This window comes from Emys orbicularis, chromosome 4, assembly GCF_028017835.1.
Source record: "Emys orbicularis isolate rEmyOrb1 chromosome 4, rEmyOrb1.hap1, whole genome shotgun sequence".
In the NCBI taxonomy this organism is placed as follows: Eukaryota; Metazoa; Chordata; order Testudines; family Emydidae; genus Emys; species Emys orbicularis.
Window position 1 is genome coordinate 16,529,715 of NC_088686.1, and position 21,407 is coordinate 16,551,121.

Below are 21,407 nucleotides of genomic sequence, written 5' to 3' on the forward strand. Positions count from 1 at the left end.
CATGACAAGACACATTTGAATCCCTGATTTGAATTCTGGAGTTCAGCCAGCCGTTGGAAATAACCAAGGGACAATAACTTTATGATTCAAAAAGTAGGCGTAGTCACTTTTTTTTACATAAGCTAAGGAAACACCTTAGCAGAAAAAAAAATAAAGCATGTCTCCTATCCTAAGAGCACCAGTTCTTAATGAGGACACAGAGGTGCTGATCTCCTAACTTTTCTTTTTCTTTCTCATTTCAGTTTGTCAGATGAAATAATGTGGGAATGATACAACCGTCCTGAAGTTTAATATGGCATGTAAGAAATCATCTCCATTAGCTGAGGAGCAATCTTCCACCGAAATAGATGATCTTCATATTTCACTGCAAGGTAAGTTATGCAAGTTTCATGTAACTTTTTATGTAAATTTTTGGCAAATGTCTGTGGCTGTGTGCAAGTTAAGTGAAAATCTGTGAAATCCATTAAAACATAAAAATAGTATCAGATATAGTCCATTTATTTCTCTGCTGTAAACAGACTTCTGTAAATATCTCGCCAGAGGCTTTTCAACTGTAAAGTGAAACACAGTACTGAGCTTTTCTTCATGGTATTTACCGAGTCATTGCCTTTTTTGGAACAGATTTGCTCACAATTTTTATGTTAGCTGAACACATGTTACTGTAAACAGTTGTCAAGGGAACTATGAAAGAGTTACACAATTCCTATAATTTATTATGTATCTCTGCAAATTAAAACATGCCTTTGCTTGCCTAATTTTTATGTGCTATTAGTGGAAAGCACTAAATAGTCTTCGCTGCATTTTCTTCTTATTTCTTGTCTCTGTCCCCTGTGGATATATATTTCAGGGCCTGAATGAGCATAAAATCTCTCTGGCTTCCACACAAGCTCATTAAAGACCAAATTCTGCCCCCCTCACTCACACTGAGTCACACCCTACAAAGCAAGCAGTCCCCTTTATTTCAATGGGACTACTTGAGTAATAAGGTGCTGGTCAATCTCAGTAAGGGAGGCAGAATTGGGCTCTAAAAATGATAAAGCTAAAGGTTCCTCAACCATTTGTTGGAGTGTGCAGGGCTGAGAAGAGTTTCTTTTTCCCTAAACTTGTGTCTCTTTGGATAAATTTTGGAATGTGTTTTTGAAATAGCAGTACTTGTATTGCACATTAATAGGGAGTTTTGTTTAAATGTTTACGGTATGCTATGTTTCCTTGCTTGGTTTCTTTGATAGCCAATCCTACAGTCTTTCTGCATGCAAAAACTGATCTTGATTTCAGGATCAAGTCCATTACAAAGCTGATTTTTCAGTTTTTTGTCTGCTCTAGGGGGAGATGGGCTGCATCACCCCCTGTAAAAGGATTTCCCAATGGCTTACCTATGGTGAAGTTACTCTCTGATTTATTTGAGGGAAAACATTGAAGACAGATGAAGCTGGTGCAGAAAACGAATCTGCAAAGTGTCTTCTGTCATCCTTATCTACACAAATGTTTCTAGAGCTATACATTGTGATTAATTAGTATTTACAATGATCTAAAGCTAAACTTCTTTCTAACTGATATCTTTTCCTTTTGCACTTGACTTCATTACAGTCAGACAGGCAAGCAGAAAACTTCCGATGGCCAAAGGTTACTCTAAAACAGGGGTAGGCAAATTACGGCCCACGGGCCACATCTGGCCCGTGGGACCGTCCTGCCCGGCCTCCGAGCTCCTGGCCCGGGGGGCTCGCCCCGTCCCCTCCCCCTCCCACTCCCCCGCTGTTCCCCGTCACCCGCAGCCTCAGCTCGCTCGCTCCGCCGCCGGTGCAATGCTCTGGGCAGCAGGGCTGTGAGCTCCTGGGGCAGCGCAGCTGCAGAGCCTGGCCTGACCCGGTGCTCTGTGCTGCGTGGTGGCGGTGGCAGCGGCAGCATGGCCTGGCTCCAGCTGGGCGGCGCGGCTGTAGCGCCGCCAGCCACCGGTGCTCCAGGCAGCGCGGTAAGGGGGGAGGAAGCGGGGGGGGGGGGGGTTGAATAGAGGGCAGGGGAGTTTGGGGGGTGGTGCTCAGGGGGCGGGGGTGTGGATGGTGGTCGGGGGGGGAAACAGGGGGTTGAATGGGGGCAGTCAGGAAGTAGGGGGGGTTGGATGGGGCAGCAGGGGGCAGTCAGGGGCAGGAGTTCTGGGGGCAGCCAGGGGACAGGGAGAAGGGGTGGTTGGATGGGGCAGGGGTCCGGGGGGGGCAGTCAGGAATGAGAGGAGGGGTTGGATGGGGCAGGGGTCCCAGAGGGGCCGTCAGGGGATGGAGGGGGGGATGGGGCAGGAGTCCCTGGGGGGGGGGGCAGATAGGAGGTGGGGGCCGGGCCACGACCCCCTCCCCTAACCGGCCCTCCATACAATTTACAAAACCCGATGCGGCCCTCAGGCCAAAAAGTTTGCCTGCCCCTGCTCTAAAAAGTTACACAAAGTATAGCCCCATTTTGCCATCAGATGCACATTTGCAGCGCCCATCAAAATCAGTGGGAAATGCCCATGTGCATCTAAAGAGAGAATTTTGCCTTAGGTAAACACTTAGGCATGTGTTTAGCATGAAGTAGAATCAGAAAAGTAAGTTCTAGCTTTAAGTCAGGAGATAGTGTTATTCTTACAAAGGATCATAGATAGGGCACTACCAAATTCACGTCCATGAAAAATGCATCACGGACCATGAAATCTGGTCTCCCCTCCATGAAATTTGGTCTTTTGTGTGCTTTTACCTTATACTATACAGATTTCACAGGGAGAGCAGCATTTTTCAAACTGGGGTTCTGACCCAAAGTGGGTTGCGGGGGGGGTGTCGCAAGGTTATTTCAGGGGGGGGGTCGAGGTATTGCCACCCTTACTTCTGTGCTGCTGCCTTCAGAGCTGGGTGACCAGAGAGTGGCAGCTGTTGGCCAGGTGCCCAGCTCTGAAGGCAGTGCCCCGCCAGCAGCAGCGCAGAAGTAAGGATGGCAATACCATACCATGCCACCCTTACTTCTGTGCTACTGCCTTCAGAGCTGGGTGGCTGGAAAGTGGTGGCTGCTGACCGAAGACCCAGCTCTGCAGGCAGCAGCACAGAAGTCAGGGTGGCAATACCATACCATGCCATCCTTCCTTCTGCGCTGCTATTGGCAGCGGCTCTGCCTTCAGTGCTGGGCTCCTGGCCAGCAGGCGCCGCTCTCTGGTCGCCCAGCTCTGAAAGCAGCGCTGCCGCCAGCAGCAGCGTAGAAGTAAGGGTAGCAGTACCACAACCCCCCAACTCCTTTTTGGGTCAGGACCCCTACAATTACAACACTGTGAAATTTCAGATTTAAATATCTGAAATCATGAAATTTACAATTTAAAAAATCCTATGACCGTGAAATTGACCAAAATGGACCGTGAATTTGGTAGGGCCCTAATCATAGATGAGGATTTTGCTTTGAAATAATATTCATGTTATTTCTGAACAAATTGAAATTGAATTTTTATCTTAACTGGCCATCATACTGAAGGAATGGAGAATTCAAGGTCCAATAGCCCAGAGATTAAGGGTATGCCTACACTCTGGCTGTCCCGTGCCAGCTGACTCGGGCTCACGGGGCTCGAGCTGAGGGGTGTTTAATTGCAATGTATACATTCCAGCTCAGGCTGCAGCCCGAGCACTGGGATCCTCTCACTTCACAGGGTCCTAGAGTCCAGGCTCCAGCCCAAGTCCGGACATCTACACTGCAATTAAAGAGCCCTGTGGGCCTGAGTCAGCTGGCGCGGGCCAGCCAGGGGTTTTTAATTGCAGTGTAGTGTAGACATACCCTAAGAGCCCCATTTATTAAAATTTCAAGAGGTTATACATTATCTTCATGCTGAAGAAATTTGAGTGCTTCAGCTCTGTTGAAATGGCAACACAATCGGGCCTAATTGTGTTGTCAGAATTCCTTCTGTTGGCATACGCTTCATGTGGTTGGCTCTCACATGAGGCCATGTCTGCACTACAGAGCTTATGTTGGCATAGGTGTCCCAGAATAGACCCCTAGTGTAGATGCTATGTGTGCCAACAGAAGGAGTTCTGCTGACATAATAACAGCATCTCCCTAAACCACATTAGTTATGCCAGCAGAAACACTCTTCCCTCAGCTTAGTTGCCTGAATAGTAGGGATTCTGCCAACATAAGTATGCTACCTAGGGGATGTGAATTTTTCATGCTCCTAGCCGAAGTAGCTATGTTGGCATAACTCTGTAGTGTAGACCAAGCCTAAGACATCTCAAGGTGCTTTACAAAAAATAATAAAAAATATAAATATATCAACAGACTAAGAAGTGAGACCCTGGTAGAACCTTTGGGGCAGAATTACAGAACTGGAAATATATACTTAGAAGAAGTAAAGACATATTTCTTAAGATAATAGACAGAAACCACTAGCCTTGAAATCAATAGATCCTCAGTAACAGATGGGAAGTGGGAATAACAGGGAAATTCAAGAGCAAACACTAAAGCTAAGAGTTTTCAGAAATAGAAGCCTAGAGGCAAGATTTTCAAAGTGTCTGGAGATTTTGCATTTGTCAGTTTTTGGGTGCTCAGCTTGAGACACCTTAGAGAGGGCCCATTTTCAGAGAGTGACTGCTCAGTACTTTCTGAAAATCAGATCACTTATGTAGGTGCTTAAATATGGCCTTAGAAGTCTATCGTTAGGATGTTATTTTTGAAAATCTTAATTCTTAACTGTATGATTGATGTTCAGTTTTGTATAATGCACAGGTTATAAGAAACTAGGGTGTATCTTTTAGTACTGGAAAAAGAAAAACTGAGCAGGCATGTAGTCTGCGTGACTAGCCTTGATAATACATTCAGAAGTCAGTACATTACTTTACCTGGAAGGCATCCAAGGACATCACAACATAGATCTAATCTGGTTGCTATAGGGGCAAAGTCTATAATTTTTTCAGTCAATCTTGGTCACAGCCAAGCAATAGTTCTAATAGTTCGAAGGAATATTTAACCATTCTACTAATATATGGAAGGGCCAAATTCTCAGTTTAGATTAGATGAGCAATTCATTTTAGATTGTAAACGTAATGGGGCAGCGACCATCTTTTTATTCTGTGTTTGTACAGTGCTTAGTACAATAGGGTTCTGGTCCATGACCGGGACTCCTAGGTATTACCACAATCCAAATACATAATAATCAGCTGGCATAAATCAAAGTATCTCCACTGAGTGAAAGTTTTTATGCATTTTATGAGAACTCTGTGATATACAACATGCAGAGCTACAAAAAGCTTATGAAATATTAAAATTACAGGTTGTCACACCCCATGGCCATCAAGATTATTATACGAGCTTTTGTTAAATTAATGTTTGTTAGTTTGTTAAATTAATGTCATTGTTAAATCTGTTAAATTAATGTCAGCATTCTGCATTCGCTGCATTAGCTACTGAACTTTTAGAAAGGAAAATTGTTCGAGGTGTGGCAGCTTCTCCTAAAATTGTCATACTTGACTACAGAAGAAAAGACGTGGTAAAAGAAAACCATAGGTAAAAGGAAGAAATGTAACTTGGTTCATAGTGAGTCACTCTTTGTAGTTAGATAGTTTAAGAAGATATAAATTAAGTTTAATAAAGCTTGAAAATGTTGGGTCAGATTCTAGGTACAACACAGGAGGTGAGGAGAGTGGGGAGGACGGTGCAAAGGTGACCTTACACCAGGGGTCTCAAACTCAAATGACCACGAGGGCCACATAAGGACTAGTACATTGGCCCGAGGGCAGCATTTACTGACACCTCCCCCTCACCGCCCTCGGCCCCACCCTTACTCCACCCCTTCCATGAGGCCCCGTCCCTGCCCTGCCTCTTCCCACCCCTTCCCTGCCCCCATTCCAACCCCTTCCTTGTGTGTGGCTGTTGCTTCAGGCACCGCCCCCAGCAGCTCCCATTGGCCGGGAACGGGGAACCGCGGCCAATGGGAGCTGCTGGGGGCGGTGCCTGAAGCAACAGCCACACACACCCCTGCGGCCCTCCTCCCCCAGGTTCCGTCGGCTTCCCAGAGCGGCGCGGGGGCAGGGCAGGCAGGCAGGGAGCCTGCCCTGCCCCCGGTGTGCGTCAGGCCAGAGCCGCTCTAGGTAAATGCTGGGGGATGGCGGGGGAGCCGTGAGGAGCTCGCGGGCCGCAGAAAATTACCCCGTGGGCCGCGTGTTTGAGACCCCTGCCTTACACCCAGTATTGCCAATCCCAAGCATTCAAAAATCACAAATCAGGCCCCAAAATCATGAGATTTTAAAAAATCTCATAAATCATATATTTTCCTCTGTTTTTTGAGTCTTTAGATTGTCATGTTTTCAGGCTTTATTCCACCACCATGGGAGGGCTAAAAACTTTTTTTTATTTTTAAATGAAAGCTGAGATTTGTATGTAATCACATGACTCTAGCAGCTGGGGTTTTAAGACACCAACTCTTGAGAGACTCTTAGTAAAATCACAAAATTTGTCAATGCTGTACACCTCCAATATTCTCTGCTGCTGCAGGGTCTTATGTGGCATGCAGCATAACTTAGAGCAGCCTTCGAGACTGCTCTAATGTGTGGTGGCTCTGCATAGCCACCTAAAGGGGCTGCAGCCAAGTCTGGAACTGGACCCATTGTATTGATTGGGTGTATGTTTACAATATTTATCATTTATGTGGGAAGTGTTTAATAAAGGAGGGCCTGCTCCTGCCTGGGCAGAGTGTATTGGAGATCATGCCCAATACATGATGCATTAGTTAAAGGGATATTGCCTCTATTGTATTTATACACAGTGCCTAAATCAGACAGTCGCAAACTGTGGGGCCTGGCCTCGTGCGCAGTGTTTCTGTGGGACCTAAAACTCTTGCTTCACTTGTTTATTTACATTCTTATAACTAAGAGATGGCTGCCTGGGATTTTCTGTTAGATTTCTCTATTTCCTTCTTCCAGCTTCAGCTAAGGGTTCTCCCATGCACTCAGCACAGCTGCAAGGACTGAGCAGATGTTCCTCTGCAGTGACTGCTCCTGGCCACCAGGTGCCATTCCACTGACAGCAGGGACTCTCTCTCCTCTGCTCTCCTCGCATCCTCCTTGCAGATGTCCAACCAGTGTGATACCAGTGAGGAAGGAGGCAGCAGCCAGTTGCCCTCGTGCTTTGTTGGCTGGGTGGTGCAAGGGGCAGTCTGGGGGCCCTGCTGCCTACCCCCCTCCCAATAGTGGTTCTTTTGGAGTCCTGGTCCCATGGAGAAACTTACAGGCTGCTCTCCGGTTTCAGTTTGGGTCACTTTTTTCCTCTCTGTGCTGTGGGCATAGAAACCAGCTCCTCCCTCTTGCTGAACTTTGCCACGGCAAGGCCACGTAGCTCATTGCCCTTTAGTAACCATGTATGCCACGAAAGGCTGGTATACGATTATATGCAAATGTTGTCTCTAGTACATGGGGAGGGGCGGCCTGGGCTCATTTCCTTTGATACAAGCAGGGCCCGATGGTAAAAGATTTGGGAGCTACTGGGCGAAGCAGGTCTGGCATAATACAGAAGTTACCTTGAAATGAGGAAAGGGTGTGAGGGCAGGGGTGTATGTGTGGTGGAGTTGAGCAGTGAGATATGGCAGCTGGACTGGTATCTGGAGCCGATTAGAGGCTTTCCTCTATTTGCAGCAGGAGATTTTGTTCATTTCTTTGATGCAGGCTAGGATGGGTTGGTAAGTGTCCCAAAGGACACACCTGGTCCTTTCCCAGCTGACCTTTTCCCATACTATTTTCCTGGCAGGCAAGCCTGGATGCACAGGGGTGGTAGGTGTGAGCTCCTGCTGAACAAGCCTAGGCAGGATACAGAATTTACTTTCCGTGCTTGCTGAGCCAATTTGAACACCAGCACTGGAGCGTAATTCCCCTTCTTAACCCGTTTGAGGGCCACTTAACCCTTTGATTCAGTGTTGATGATAGAAATAAAGACAGGATATCTCAGAATATGAAATATACTATTGAGTTCTCCAATTATATGCTGCTCATCTTTTTCATGGTGTGTAGAAAAGGATTAAAATGATGGTGTATGGCCAGTGGAGTGTACAAGTTCCAATTTATTTTTTTATTTGTAGAGTTGATTGGTGGTGGCAAATTTGCATAAATTGGAGTAATGTATTATTTTTATTAGATTGCACCATGTTAGGTGTCATAGCATCAGTGTGACCCCAAAATTCCACTACACAAATAGTGTAGGGAGGATAGGAGGATTAAGCAGGTTTTCAGCCTGTTAGATTTTGGAGCTAAATACAAATGCAAGCATGTAGCCTTTCAACAGTTCATTAGCAGTGTAGGTGCTCAGTTGTTGTCTTCATTTATTGATGTGTATATATTAATATTTGATGGCACCCAAAAGGATGATAACATAAGAGGATGAGAGCAGAAACTATTTCAGATGTGTTTAATAATTTAACATATTGCAATGATTTAATTTAATCCAAATGTGTTGAATAGTCCCTGAATGATTAAGAAGAAAGAATAACGGTGTTTTCTGTTTACTTGAAACCTCACAAATAATGATAAGTGGATAGTTTTTTCTGCATTTTATATTAGATTACATGCGCCTTTCCAAAATTGTCTTCTGCTTAACTGAATCTCCTGTATTTTACTTGCATGAGTATGTACCTGTCAGGCGCACCTGGTATTCCAGAGATTGCGCAAACTGGGAATTCCTAGTTGGTAATCCTCTGTGGTCTAACCTAATCCCTGGTCTATCCAGATTGCTGTTTTATTACAACTAGGATTTCTGGGTTTTAGCTAGAACAGGAAAGAGTCCATTAAACAACACTGGCTCTGGTTTTTCAGGAGTCACTTTTAAAAATGGAAAAGTTCCTATCAGGGGACTTATAGTGAAATTTACATCCTGTTTACAGTGTCTGCTGTAAATCCCAGCATCCTATCTGCAGTTCACTTCTTGATTGCACATAGCAACTGCATGGCATGCGGCTTTTTGGTATGTGGGCTTAGGATGCAAACAGTCAGTAAATGAGATATGCTAAAAAAGTTTTTATGAGTATTTTTCTTTCAGTTTTCAAGTAAACCTATAAAAACAATTGGTCTAAGAAGTTACCTGGTACTATAAGAGCCAAAACCCAACGCTGAAAATGAGTAAAATAAACACCCCTACCTCCAGTGAAGAGGAAGGATGGTCCAGTGGTTAGGGTGCTAACCTGGAATGCAGGAGATTTCCTGCTCCAGAAGAGAGGTCCTGTGTGACCTTGGGCAAGTTACTTAGTCTCTCTGTGCCTCAGTTCAGTGGCGGTAGTAGCACTGTCCTACCTTATAGGGATGCTGTGAGGATAAATAAAGATGGAGGGGTTCAGATACCACAATAATGGGGGACATAGAAGTACCTTAGATATCTAGATAGATAGAAACCTAATGATCACAAAGCTCAGTATAATGAGACTTCTTGAGTTGGTGAAGGTGTCTGTGGGCTGGTGAATTTGCTTTCAATTTCTGGGAATGGGAGATCATAAGTAGGTGGTTTGGGGTCAGGGGCTCACATTTACCCGCTGCACAGAGGGGTGATGTGATGATTAATTGATTAATATCTGTGCAGCACTTTGAACACATAGGGTCTGATCCAAAGCCCACTGAAGTCTATGGGAAGACTCTTGTTGACTTCATTTGGCTTTGGACAGGCTCATAAAACTTGATGAAAGTATCTTTATTACTGATTGATAACAACACTGTACGGCTGGACATTAGCATCAGCTCTGGAGACTTCTTTTTCTGCCTTCCTATTACGAGTGAATGAAACTGCATTCATTGGTGGAGGGGAACGGAATAAATAGAAAGCTCTGTTTTGAATTTCCGCCCGTATGGCAAATGTGTAATTATTTTTCTAAAAGTGCAGGGACTTGCCCAGCACTTGCAGCTAACTGGAATTGTGAAAAGGAGGGGGATGGGCAAGGCGATGCTAGAGGTAATTCTTCCTGTTCAAATGAAAATGGTAATAAGATAGAAATAAATGAAGTTGCAGGATTGGTTCAATTATTTTAAAATAATGTAATTGCTGTTTTAAATTTGCTGTTTTAAATAATGTAATTTAACTGTTTAAGATCCATATCTCTAAAAAAATCATGCAGTACCAAATACTTCATTGGCTGTGATATCCCAGAGATCCTGCTAATGATATGTTCACTGTATCAGAATGTTTTGACAAGCACTCAGGGCCAAATTGTGGCCATCTTGTGCTGGTGCACTGTACCACTACTTCCTGCATGCAGGGAGAAGCAGGCTCTTCGGTGCTGCTACGTCCCACCTTCATGCAGCTGTGCAGGAAAGGATGGGAGAAGGTGGGAAGAGGGCATAACATAGATTTCTCCCCTTCCGCATGCCTGGTGGTGTAATTACACCAGCATTTGAGGGTATGTCTGCACTGCAATGTAAGCCCAGGGTTAGTAGAATCAAGTTAGCAGGCTCTGGGTTTGTTAACCTAGGGCTTGAGTGTCTACACTCATTGTAACCCTAGATTAGGAATTGTTGAACCAGGGTCACAATCTGGGGCTTCAGAGTCTACACTGCATCCGATGAAGTGGGCTGTAGTCCACGAAAGCTTATGCTCAAATAAATTTGTTAGTCTCTAAGGTGCCACAAGTACTCCTGTTCTTTTTGCGGATACAGACTAAGACGGCTGCTACTCTGAAACTGCATCATGTGTGCCCCGAGTCCAACCACCCATATCCCAGACTTCCTAGCACCCAAAATGTGATCACTCCAGCCCTTTGTTCATGGTGCAGCATGGGAAAACCTGACTGTCCACCAAACTAGACTGTCCAGAGGACAAAGAAAGTCCGTCCTTAGAATTGTGGGATAGTTTTGGTGGACTCTTCGAGCATGAGCCCAATGGGGCTGTGTCTACATTGCAAAGCAATAGGGCTTGAGCCCGGGGTCCCAGCTTGACTCAGGCTTGGACCTTCCACCCCCGTGGGGTCCTGGTATCCTGGGTCTGAGCCCAGGGTGAGTGCGATCTGTATGTTAACGGAAGGGGGGTTAGATTTGAGCCTGAATTTGAACCCTGGGCTTACAATGCAGTGTAGACATACCTGAGTGTGTGTGCTGTGACAGATCTATACGTATCACAGAGTATTCCTTTCCTGGAGCAGTGGGGAGACCAGCTGGGAGATTGCAACTCCCTGACTCTCACTTTTTCCTTTGGGATGCTCTTGCAACAGTTCAGCGGTGCACTGCCCCGTACTATGTGCTAGATCGCATGCCGATGACCTAGCCTTTACTGATTAGCCTATTAAGTAGTGGCTGTGATTGTCCATTTCAGGACATACTAATAAGTGTCCAACAATTTCTCTTTATCATCAATTACTGTATGTAACAGATTAATTATTATTGTTCCCCCCAAAAGTTATTCTTTAAAGACTGACTTTAAAAAGCAAGAGAAAATCTGAGGGTTTTCAGGTGTTCTCATATTGTCAGATGCATGTTTGTCTCATCAGCTCCATTTTCTGGCCTGGTAAGTTTGGGCACTGATTTTGCCAGGGGTGAAGGAAGTGCTTTATAGTTTTTGGATAGCTTTATTTATTCTGGGTCAGTTACATTTTGAAAACTAGGGCAAGATAAATCCAAGGCCATTTAGAGTCCTATTAAAATGGCCAACAAAGAACTCATTCATACTCCTAGACATAAAAATCCTTTTTAATTAACCACATGATAAATACAAGAATTTGAGTTTTCATAAATCATTAAAGCCTTGGAGTAATGGACTATGGGAAATACACATTCACCATAAAAATGAAGAAATAACCATCTGCCACTCTGCTAGGAACACGTCTAGAGTAGGATGTGTAGTGTGCATGGGCAGATGTGTGTATACTGATCTGAATGTTGTACTACACCTGGCTACTATCCAAAGAGCTCTGTGAGCTATTGGCTATTCTTGTACTAGAGCTTGTTATTGATTCATGACAGTTCTTTTAATGGGTCAGGAAAGTAAACCAAGCTGTAGGCTAGATGTGTGCTCAATCCTTACGCAGCCTCGCAGGGTGTAGGAAGGAGAAAGAACTCCTTACTCCCACCTTTGCATTGCTTTCATGATGTCTGGGCACAGTGGCAGCTGTAGGCTGCAGGGGCTGCACCATAGGTTTTTCCCTTAGGAGCAACTGGCAGGAGAGTGAGCAGGGAGGGAAGGGGAGTAGAGGGAGCCAATGCACCCTGCATAGGGGGGAGAATATCTGACACCATTAAATCGGTTAGTAAATTACCTGCCCCCCAGTTCAACATGTGAGACTAGTTGCCTAAGTAAAGACTATTCCCACGAGAAAATGTTTGCAGGATCAGGCCCATATTGTGTAACACTTTTGAACATGAACATCGGAAGCAACTGTCCTGATAGAGGCAAAAGACACGTGCAAAGGGCCTAATGCTCCTCACTGTCTCTCAGAATCAGGCCCAAAAGCTAGTTCTCTGGCTCAGCAACAGCACACTGTGTGTGAGCTAGAGGTGGGACAAGAAAGGAGTGGAACCACTGGCTTCAGTGAAATATTGAGTCTTGGGTATACACTCCTTTTCAAACAGTAGAAATACCAGCCGTGCTTGCCTGCTACAGTCGGTAGCCACCACCCTCTCGAATTTCAGTAACATAATTGGCAAAGGCTCCATGATATTTCTGCAGCTTGAAATATAGCAAGGGTGTGTGGTTTGCTTATGTGCTAACTTGAATCTGATATCTTGGTGTTGTTTACCTAATTCCTAGAGCAGTAGTGATTATGATTTGCCTCTAACACTGTATTTCTGTGTTTCATGTTTTTAATGTTATCCCCTTTTCAAAACAAAAATTATTTTGATATTATATTTCTGCATGCACACAGTCTCCTCTCCTTTTTAATTCTGTTGTAATGTTCATTTCTTAAAAATGAACAATAATATAATCACGAGAGAAAATAGAGTGCTACATACTTTGCTGTGGTGGAGTCAGGGTGGTACTATTACAAATAATAGATACAAAGCATGATGGGTTATGGAGAACCACAGAAAGATTGTTTAGATGTATCATGCAAAGTATTATTGATGTGCAGAATATGAATATTTAATTCTGGGCAGATTTAGTATTAAGGCTTTGGTAGATGATCTAGAAATATGAACCAGAATTAGCTATCTACTTCTTTAGGTGTAGATCCTGCATTGAGCTCTGCCCCTTTGTCCATACGGCATCTCACGTAATGGAGCTCTGTATAGGTGCAGAGTTTGATGCTAGTAAAGCCTGATGCAAGATTGGGGCTTTAGAATGGGAATTTGTGTTAGCTCAGGGGTTCTCAAACTGGGGGTCGGGACCCTTCAGGGAGTCGGAAGGTTATTACTTGGGGGGTCGTGAGCTGTCAGCCTCCACCCCAAACCCCGCTTTGCCTCCAGCATTTATAATGGTGTTAAATATATAAAAAAGTGTTTTTAATTTATAAGGGGGGTCGCACTCAGAGGCTTGCTATGTGAAAGGGGTCACCAGTAAAAATGTTTGAGAACCACTGTGTTAGCTGTATTCTATGAGCATAATAAAGTACTTGCTGCACTGTGTGAAATGGGTTTCATTTTCTCGAGCAGAGCAGTAGGGCGTTTTTTGTGGGCATATGTTTTTGGGATCTTTCTGCAGGGGAATTGCTGGATTTTCATTGTAGAGTAATTCTGCATTTGGCCTGTGGTGCCAAGTGAACAAACCTTCTCTCATATTTATCTTTTGGATTATTTGTGCAGTCATATAGCAGGAAGGCTTTGGGACAGAAGGGCTGTTCAGTTTCACATGATCCTCTTTGCTAACATTTTTGTTTCTGCAAGCTGCTTACCAGTTTAGAATCTGGACTCATTACATGGTTAGAGATAACTCCATCCCCTAGATGGTTGCTAGGCTTTCAGTGCTCACAGAGCAGCAGCCCATCGCTCTCAGATCCAGTCACCTTCTACCTCATAGTGGAAGTTCTGGTTGAAGGCTGTAGGGGCAGGCACAAGATTGGAGCAGTGCACAGGGCACTGCAGAACGGATCTGGACAATTCTGTCAGGCCATCTTTGGTCTGCTTTCCCCTCACACATGAGGGAGGAGAGGGCCATCAAGACACAGCCCTCCCTATCCCTTCCCAGGCAGGTATTGGGCTGGCATCCCTCCCCTCACAAAGCCTGTCGGTTTGGGGAATGGTGTTGGGAATTGTGAGGTGGGGGGCTTCGGAATTCACCAATTCCCAGCCTGAGGGGTAGGTCACAGACAGCCTTTCTGAAACCTCATACCAGCCTATGGATGGTATAGCCATTGCTCCTCTACACCCTATATGTAGGAGTTCTGGGCCTCAAGATCTATGTAAGTGCAGATCCCCAAACCCCTCCTCTGCTCACTTCTCAAGCAGACACTCCCTTTCTGGTGCACTGGGGCTGCAGAGGGCCCTGTGCATGGTCACTCTGCCTTCACCCTCTTCTCGCATCCTGCATTGTGTCAATGATGTGGAGGGCGTACTACCGGCTCTCCCCATCTGGATGAAAATCACACTTTGCAGATAAAGTTCATTCCCTCTGCTGGGCTGGTGCAGTGAGATCTCCCCTACCCTTTTCAGTCTGTTTTAACCAGTGTTCTAGATACATCATTACACAACTTAGCTAACAAGAGCACTATTTTCAAAATGTCCCACGAGTGTGCATACAAGTTGGAACCAAGAGAGAGGGATAAGCACTGTACACATGTCAGAATTTGTTCTAATTAAGTGGCCAAGTTAATTGGTCTGGTTTAATCATCTTTCTAGTTGGATACCATAGGTCTCCTGTTACCTTGCACCTCAGATTTCATGGCTTTAATCAGGTGGGATGCAGGTAGTCGGAAGCTGTCAGGGGAGAGGAAGGTTGGTAGCAACCTAAATTGAATGAAATATATGCCTAAAGCCTGGGAGGGACACCAGAGAAATCAAAATAAATAAAATCACTATGACCCAGATTATGCCTTTAGATTTGTTCATGTAGCTCCCACTACCTTTAATGTGAGTCATGTGCGAGCATTTGATAATAATTGTAGTCATATGCCAATTCACATACTATTCCTATTAGCTATACTGTATAAAAATGAAGAATTAAACACAATTAGATCTTTGGGGGGAGTAGTAAATAAAAGGGAGGGGAGGGAAAGAAAGAGAGTTTTTTGGTTTTCTTGCAGAGTCAATGGGACTTAGACCCCTCGGGGTAACTATTCACAGGGACAAAAGCCCTGTAGCACGGCCTCGACTCGCGGGGCTCAGGCTGTGGGGCTAAAAAATTGCTGTGTAGACATTTGGGCTTGGGCTGGAGTCTGAGTTCTGGGACCCTCCACCCTCACGGGGTCCCAGAGCTGGGGCTCAGGCCCGAGCCCAGACATCTACACAATGATTTTTCAGCCTGGGAGCCTGAGCCCCATGGGCCCAAGTCAGCTGACCCGGGCCTGCGCAGGTTTTTTATCCCTGTGTAGACAAACCCTAAGTGATTTTTGACACTTTTGACAATTTTACCCTAGATCTGAACTTTTAGAATTGCAACAGTGGATTTATGCTGACAAAAGGCCTAAGGCATTTGAGGCACATTTAGAAATAAGTTGAGGCCCAAGCTGTTTTAGATGTATTGCTTTGTAGGCTCATTTGTTCATTTTACTATTTGCATTAGTTGAGCTTTTAAAAAAAATCTTAAAGAACATTAAGATTCTCTGTGTGGATGGACCTTTTCCTCAGATCAAGCCCCATCAAGTCCACTAAGAGTGCATTTTCCGGTTGTGGGGCTCCTTGGAGATGTTTTCATTTCTGAATGGAGGAAAATACCAGTTAGATGCCAGAAAATAATATTAAAATCCATATAAAAAACCCACTGAGATAACTGAAGACAGAACTTAGATTTGAGATGGATTCTATGTTTCTCTTTGAAAAAGTGAAATAAAAATAGTCAAATTGTTTAATTAAGTGATTTTTCTTTTTTCACAGTGGAGCAGGAATGCATCCAGAAGAAAACCTTCACTAGTTGGATAAATTCACAGTTAGCAAAGGTAAGAAAATGGTCTCTGGAAGGCAGTTTTGTCTTATTGTCTTGCAATAATAATTAGTCAGAAATGTTTTTCTGGTTCTGTATCTCAAAACCCTTTTTTTGTAAACATGCCATGGGAAATTTGAAGCAAATTCCACTCATTAATTAATATGTGTGAGGAATGATCTCCAATGTGTATTTTATATTGGTGTATTGTTGTTTATTTAGGAAATTTGGGAAAACAGGAACAGTGAAAAAGTTAGATTCCCCTGCTTTCCCCCTACCCCCATACATTTGATGCCCTCTGCTGTCACATGAGCTGTAACATTGTGACATCAGCGATAACCACTCATCGCTCACCCTCCCCCAGTTTGTTTGCACACTTGCAAGGGAAAGTCACTGTTACCCTTGTTAGAGAGACAAGGTGGGTGAGGTAATAGCTTTTATTGGACCAACTTCTGTTGGTTAAAGAGTCTCTCACAGAAGTTGGCCCAATAAAAGCTGTTACCTCACACACCTTGTCTCTCTAATATCTTGGGACCAACACCGCTACAACAACACTGCACCCTCTTGTCATGGCAATGGCTGCCTTTGATAACTGATTTACCTCAGACTATGGTAGGTCACAGGAGTAATTGTAATGAAAGCATACTGTGTTGGGATAAGTTACTGCTGTGCTGTTTGGGTTTGTACTGTTTCATTTTAAGGTTAATTATTTGTTACTTTCCTCAAAAAGGGTTACATGAACAAAGCTACAAAATGACAGCCCCTTTTCTGTGCTTCTTATGGTTTTCCAAGTGTTTTATGTGACTACAAATTAATTTAATTACTTTGAATATATTTGTAGACATGACACTGTGTGGTGAAATGTGGCACTTCACAAAGATAACAATGGTAATAAAATATACATTGAAAACAACAAAGGTGGAAGTGCTCTATTATTTAAATAGCACATATATAAAATATTTTCTTTCTATTAAAAAAATAAGGAAATTCAATAACAAAAAAGTTCTTGTTTAACAATCTTTAAGTAAACAAACCATAAGAAGTAAGAAGTACAACATTAAGGATATAAAAGGATTAAAAAATTGCAAAGTAAAAGCACTATCAAATTAGGAAATGCCAGAATGAATGTTGCCCAAGGAACCTTAATTCAGTGCCCCTGTGGGTATGATTGTTATAAAGTCTTTAATTACATGAGGAAGTGACTATGTGAACAGTTTGGAGTAAGTGACTTGCCAAGCATCACATAGGAACTCTGTTGCAGAAGCAAGGACAGAATCCAAGTCTTCAGGGCGGCATTGAACTGTCCTGACCCAAGACCATCCTTTGTTTTCCTGCCGGCCTCTGGCTCATTCACTACACACCTACCAACTTCTGCAGCAAATGTGGCAGGGGTCCTACAGACAACAGGCTCCTTCACTACACAATCCCAATTCATCCCCAGAGCAGATCCATCCTGTGCACTGGACGAACCAGGGTTTTTGTAAAATAATAATAATATGGGATCATATAATTAATGACTGTATCATAATGCATATGCACAAGGGGGCTGAATTAAGATTGCATGAGCAATGTTCATTCTGGCATTTCCTAACTCGAGAGTGCTTGACTTCACAAACTTTTAATCCTTTACTTTGCATTTCCTAATTTTTCATGATTTGTTTACTGAGGAGAGCAACCTTAACTAATGTTAAACAAGTTGTTGTTTTTTTGTTGTTGCTGTTGTTTGTGAATTATTTTAGAACTGTACTTTGGAGAGCAAAATGTAAAAGAATGAATAAACCAAACAAATTTAAATATTCCTGGTTCAACAGGGAAAATTAGCCTGGAAAGATATGTTTTAACTGTTGAATAACATGCACGCGGCAGAGACAGGTGTGTGTGGTTATATATTTGTGTGGTGTTTTTGTTTGTTTGGGGTTTTTTTTGGTGGTGGTGTTATATAGGCATTATCATAGGCTGTTTGTTTTATTGTTGTATATTTGTGCTACACTGGAATGCATTTAAAACATTGTTTTAATTCAGTGAAAGTCAAGGATTAACAGAAATAGCTGCAGAGGAGGCAGGTACTTGTAAGCTTTCACAAATCTGCTCTGTCAATGCACTTTGGTCCTGACCTGCGGCGTGCCAGCTGTTCCAGTCTGGTCCCTTCTTGAGCAGAGATGGCAGTCACAACGTGGTTTTGCGAAGTCTGCAAATAGCAAGCAACATTAAGTTCATTTTCACTTATCTCCAGAGTCAATATTCAAACCTTAGGCTTCACTGGTGAAAAGCAACAGTGTTAATCAACTGCTCTTTCTGACCTTCATATTTTTCAAAGTTAGTTACTGGAAATTTTGCATCAAAATTGAGTTACCCTCTTCTTCTTAAAGGGATAGCTAGAAACATGATCATTTTGGCCCCAGTATAGGAAAGCGCTTTAGCGGGTGCTTAAGTCCACCCTTATTCAGGAAAGCATTTAAGCATGTGCTTAACGTTAATTGGCTTTAATTACTTGAAGTTAAGCACATACTTAAGTGCTTTCCTGAACAAGGATGCTTTCTTGAACTGGGGCCCTCAGCTTTAAAATAAATCCATTTTCTGTACTGTTCTATTGAAATAAGCAGAATAATGGTAAGTGGAACAAAAAAAGGGGCAAAGAAATGAAAACTTTAAAAAAAAAAGAAGCAAAACAATCAATGATATTTTGCTCGATGGTGATTTCAGGATTCAGTATATAACTTGCACCTAAATGTATTACTTTTGCAGCATACTCCTCCTTCCGTTATCTCAGATCTATATACAGACGTCAAAGAAGGTCGTGTGCTCTTGGACCTGCTGGAAGTACTTTCAGGTCAACAATTGGTAAGATAAAATAAAGGAATGAAATCCTGACTTTGGCCTAAATCCTGTAAAGATTTATGGATGTGCTTAACTGTAAGCATGTGAGCAGTCCCACTGGAGTCAGTGGGTGAGTATCCTGTCACACCGTCCACTGCCAGGAACAACTGTCCCATGGCTTGCAGGCTCTCTCATTCAGAATCAGCTGTCCCTGCTGCTAGGGCTCAAGCAGCAAGAACTTACTGGCACTGCGCTTGAGCTGTACTGTGCTAAAGAGCAGGCTTCCTGTGGATGCTGCATCGTTTAAGTCAATGGAAGCTTTGCCACTGGTGTCAATGGATGCAAAATCAGACATCAGTCTTTGCAGGATTTGGACCTTTATTGGTGAACAATCTAAAATAAAACAGATCGTCACCGCTGACTGTGCAATGTTTTCTTTTTATTTTGTAGTCACGGGAAAAAGGATGCAACACCTTCCAGTGCAGAAGCAATATAGAAAATGCCTTGAAATTTTTAAAGAACAAATCAGTGAGTATTAAAGTTAACTTTAAAATTCACTCTTCACACCAGTTTAGTTTGTGGAACATGTTCCTTCTTTAACAATGATCCTCTTTTTCCAGATCAAGCTCATAAATATTCATGTTGCTGACGTTATTGAAGGAAAACCTTCCATTGTGCTTGGCCTAATTTGGACAATTATATTACATTTTCATGTAAGTATTGCAGTGATGTGGGAAAGTATTTTTAACAGAGAAAAAAAGAACAAAAAATTGTGGAATGAAATGGTCACAAAATGAGATGAATTATGCATAAGCACAAACCAAAAAGCTGCTTATGCTGTATGCCTGAAGTGTTGGCTCAGAGAAGAAACATCTAATATGTTCTAATTGTACATTGTAGCTGCTTCTCTGAAATGGGTACTAGAGTCCCTGTTAGCTGAGCAGGATATGATTGACAGCAGTGTGATATGCATGTTAATTTTTTTTATAACTGGTTTAAAACCATGGGCCAGATTCTGCCTGCATGTATGTGCACAGGAGAGACAGCTACCTGTTCTCTGGTCTGGTGCCTGGGCCCAGCCCAGCCTGTAGCAGCCCAGAGCTGCAACAGGGAAGGTTCTTCTCAACCCTGGGCTGGAGCATGCTCAATGCAGACAGAATCTTTGGGGAATTAAGTTTGGGTGAATGGCTAAATGTCATGACTTTTAACGGGGATGGAACAAGGCACCTCTTGGACACAAAGGTCTGCCTAATTTCAAACCCCTACTACAAAGTATCGGTATGCCACAGCTTTTGAAAGAAAGGGTCACCAGAATGGGGAAAACAATGTATTTTTCTGTAGTTTTGTTTTTGGAAATCGCTTAACTGTTTTGGCTAAAATGTTCCAAACAAATTCAGCTTGAGGTAGATACTCAGCATGGAGCATATCAGCCCAACAGTTAAAGTTGACAGAGTTATAAGCTACTGAAAACAGTCTTATAAGAGGAAGTATTGGGCTACCGGCTCCAGCCATAATAAAATCATACCGGATTTCTTATTCTTAATGGTTCTCTGCATCTGATCTCTGTGATTATTCTTCAGAGTGAAGCATTGTTAAACTCTCCCCCTGTCTCTGGTAGATTGAAGAACTTGCGTGGACCCTTGGTAGTAGTTATAATCAGCCATCTCTTGACTGTTCGAGCGTCGTCGACTCATCTGTAAGCCCACAGGCAAGAAAAAGAGGTAAAGTTAAGAAACGGTGGAAGATGTCTGCAAAAAAGGCCCTCCTGTTGTGGGCGAAGGAGCAATGTTCAATGTAAGTACCATGAAAGGCTTATAAACTTTGCATTTGCTTATTTTTACTGTGTTACCCTATAAAGGTGCTATATTTTGTCTGTTTAATTTCTTAGTGACTGATTACTAGGTATAACAAAAAAGTAGCACATTAGAATCTAGTTGACATTTCACAACAATTCTAACAAAGCTTGGATTTCAATTTGGGGCCTAACTATGTTGACATGGATCCTTTAAATATAAAAAGTTGGAGCTAACTGTACAAATAAAACACTGATAAATAAATTGGCTTGTTTGGCTTTCTTTTTTATAAGCTGTCTCCATTCTCTGTGTAATGTGCCTACCGCAATGCTTGCATGCTTTGCCAGTTTTAATCCTGTTGGATTAGCATTTACTGGTTCTCTTAGTAACAAAGTTACACTAATCGTCCAAGAATTTGTTGAACAAAAAAAGCAGACTGCCTAGAAAAGAATCAGCATCCCAGTTCATGCATTTCCCCCCCAGAACACTGCACAAGTCAAAAGAAGGCGTCTCATGAGCTAGGGACTTTTTATAGAGTTAAGAAGGCTCAGACTCTGCTCCAGCAGAGATTTATACACCTGCTTAACTTGACACGCTGCAGGTCTTTCCATTGACTTAAATGAGAGTGCTAATCATGTGCATTTGGTTTTGCAAGATCAGGGCTTTACATTTGAATTTCTTTGAAAAACCACTGCCTGGCACAAATACATTTTAAAAAATATTACCAAAACCTCAGCCCTTTCTTTCTAGCTTTCCAGGTTACCTTTTCAGGTGTCACCCCACTAATGATCCATTCATATTAGTGGGAGGTTAGAGTTAGGATGACCAGAC

The 21,407-nt window shown here is 43.1% G+C and overlaps 1 protein-coding gene across 1 annotated transcript in view; it reads left to right on the forward strand.

Annotated features, from left to right (window-relative positions):
- Positions 1–292: 292 nt before the first annotated feature.
- SYNE2 (spectrin repeat containing nuclear envelope protein 2) overlaps positions 293–21,407 on the forward strand; it is a 232,829-nt gene continuing 211,714 nt past the window's right edge. Inside the window, exons 1-6 of the mRNA XM_065404096.1 lie at positions 293–371; positions 15,921–15,982; positions 18,712–18,807; positions 19,234–19,311; positions 19,404–19,496; positions 20,402–20,577. Coding sequence (XP_065260168.1) covers positions 293–371; positions 15,921–15,982; positions 18,712–18,807; positions 19,234–19,311; positions 19,404–19,496; positions 20,402–20,577 — 584 coding nt within the window. The remainder of the gene's footprint in view (positions 372–15,920; positions 15,983–18,711; positions 18,808–19,233; positions 19,312–19,403; positions 19,497–20,401; positions 20,578–21,407) is intronic.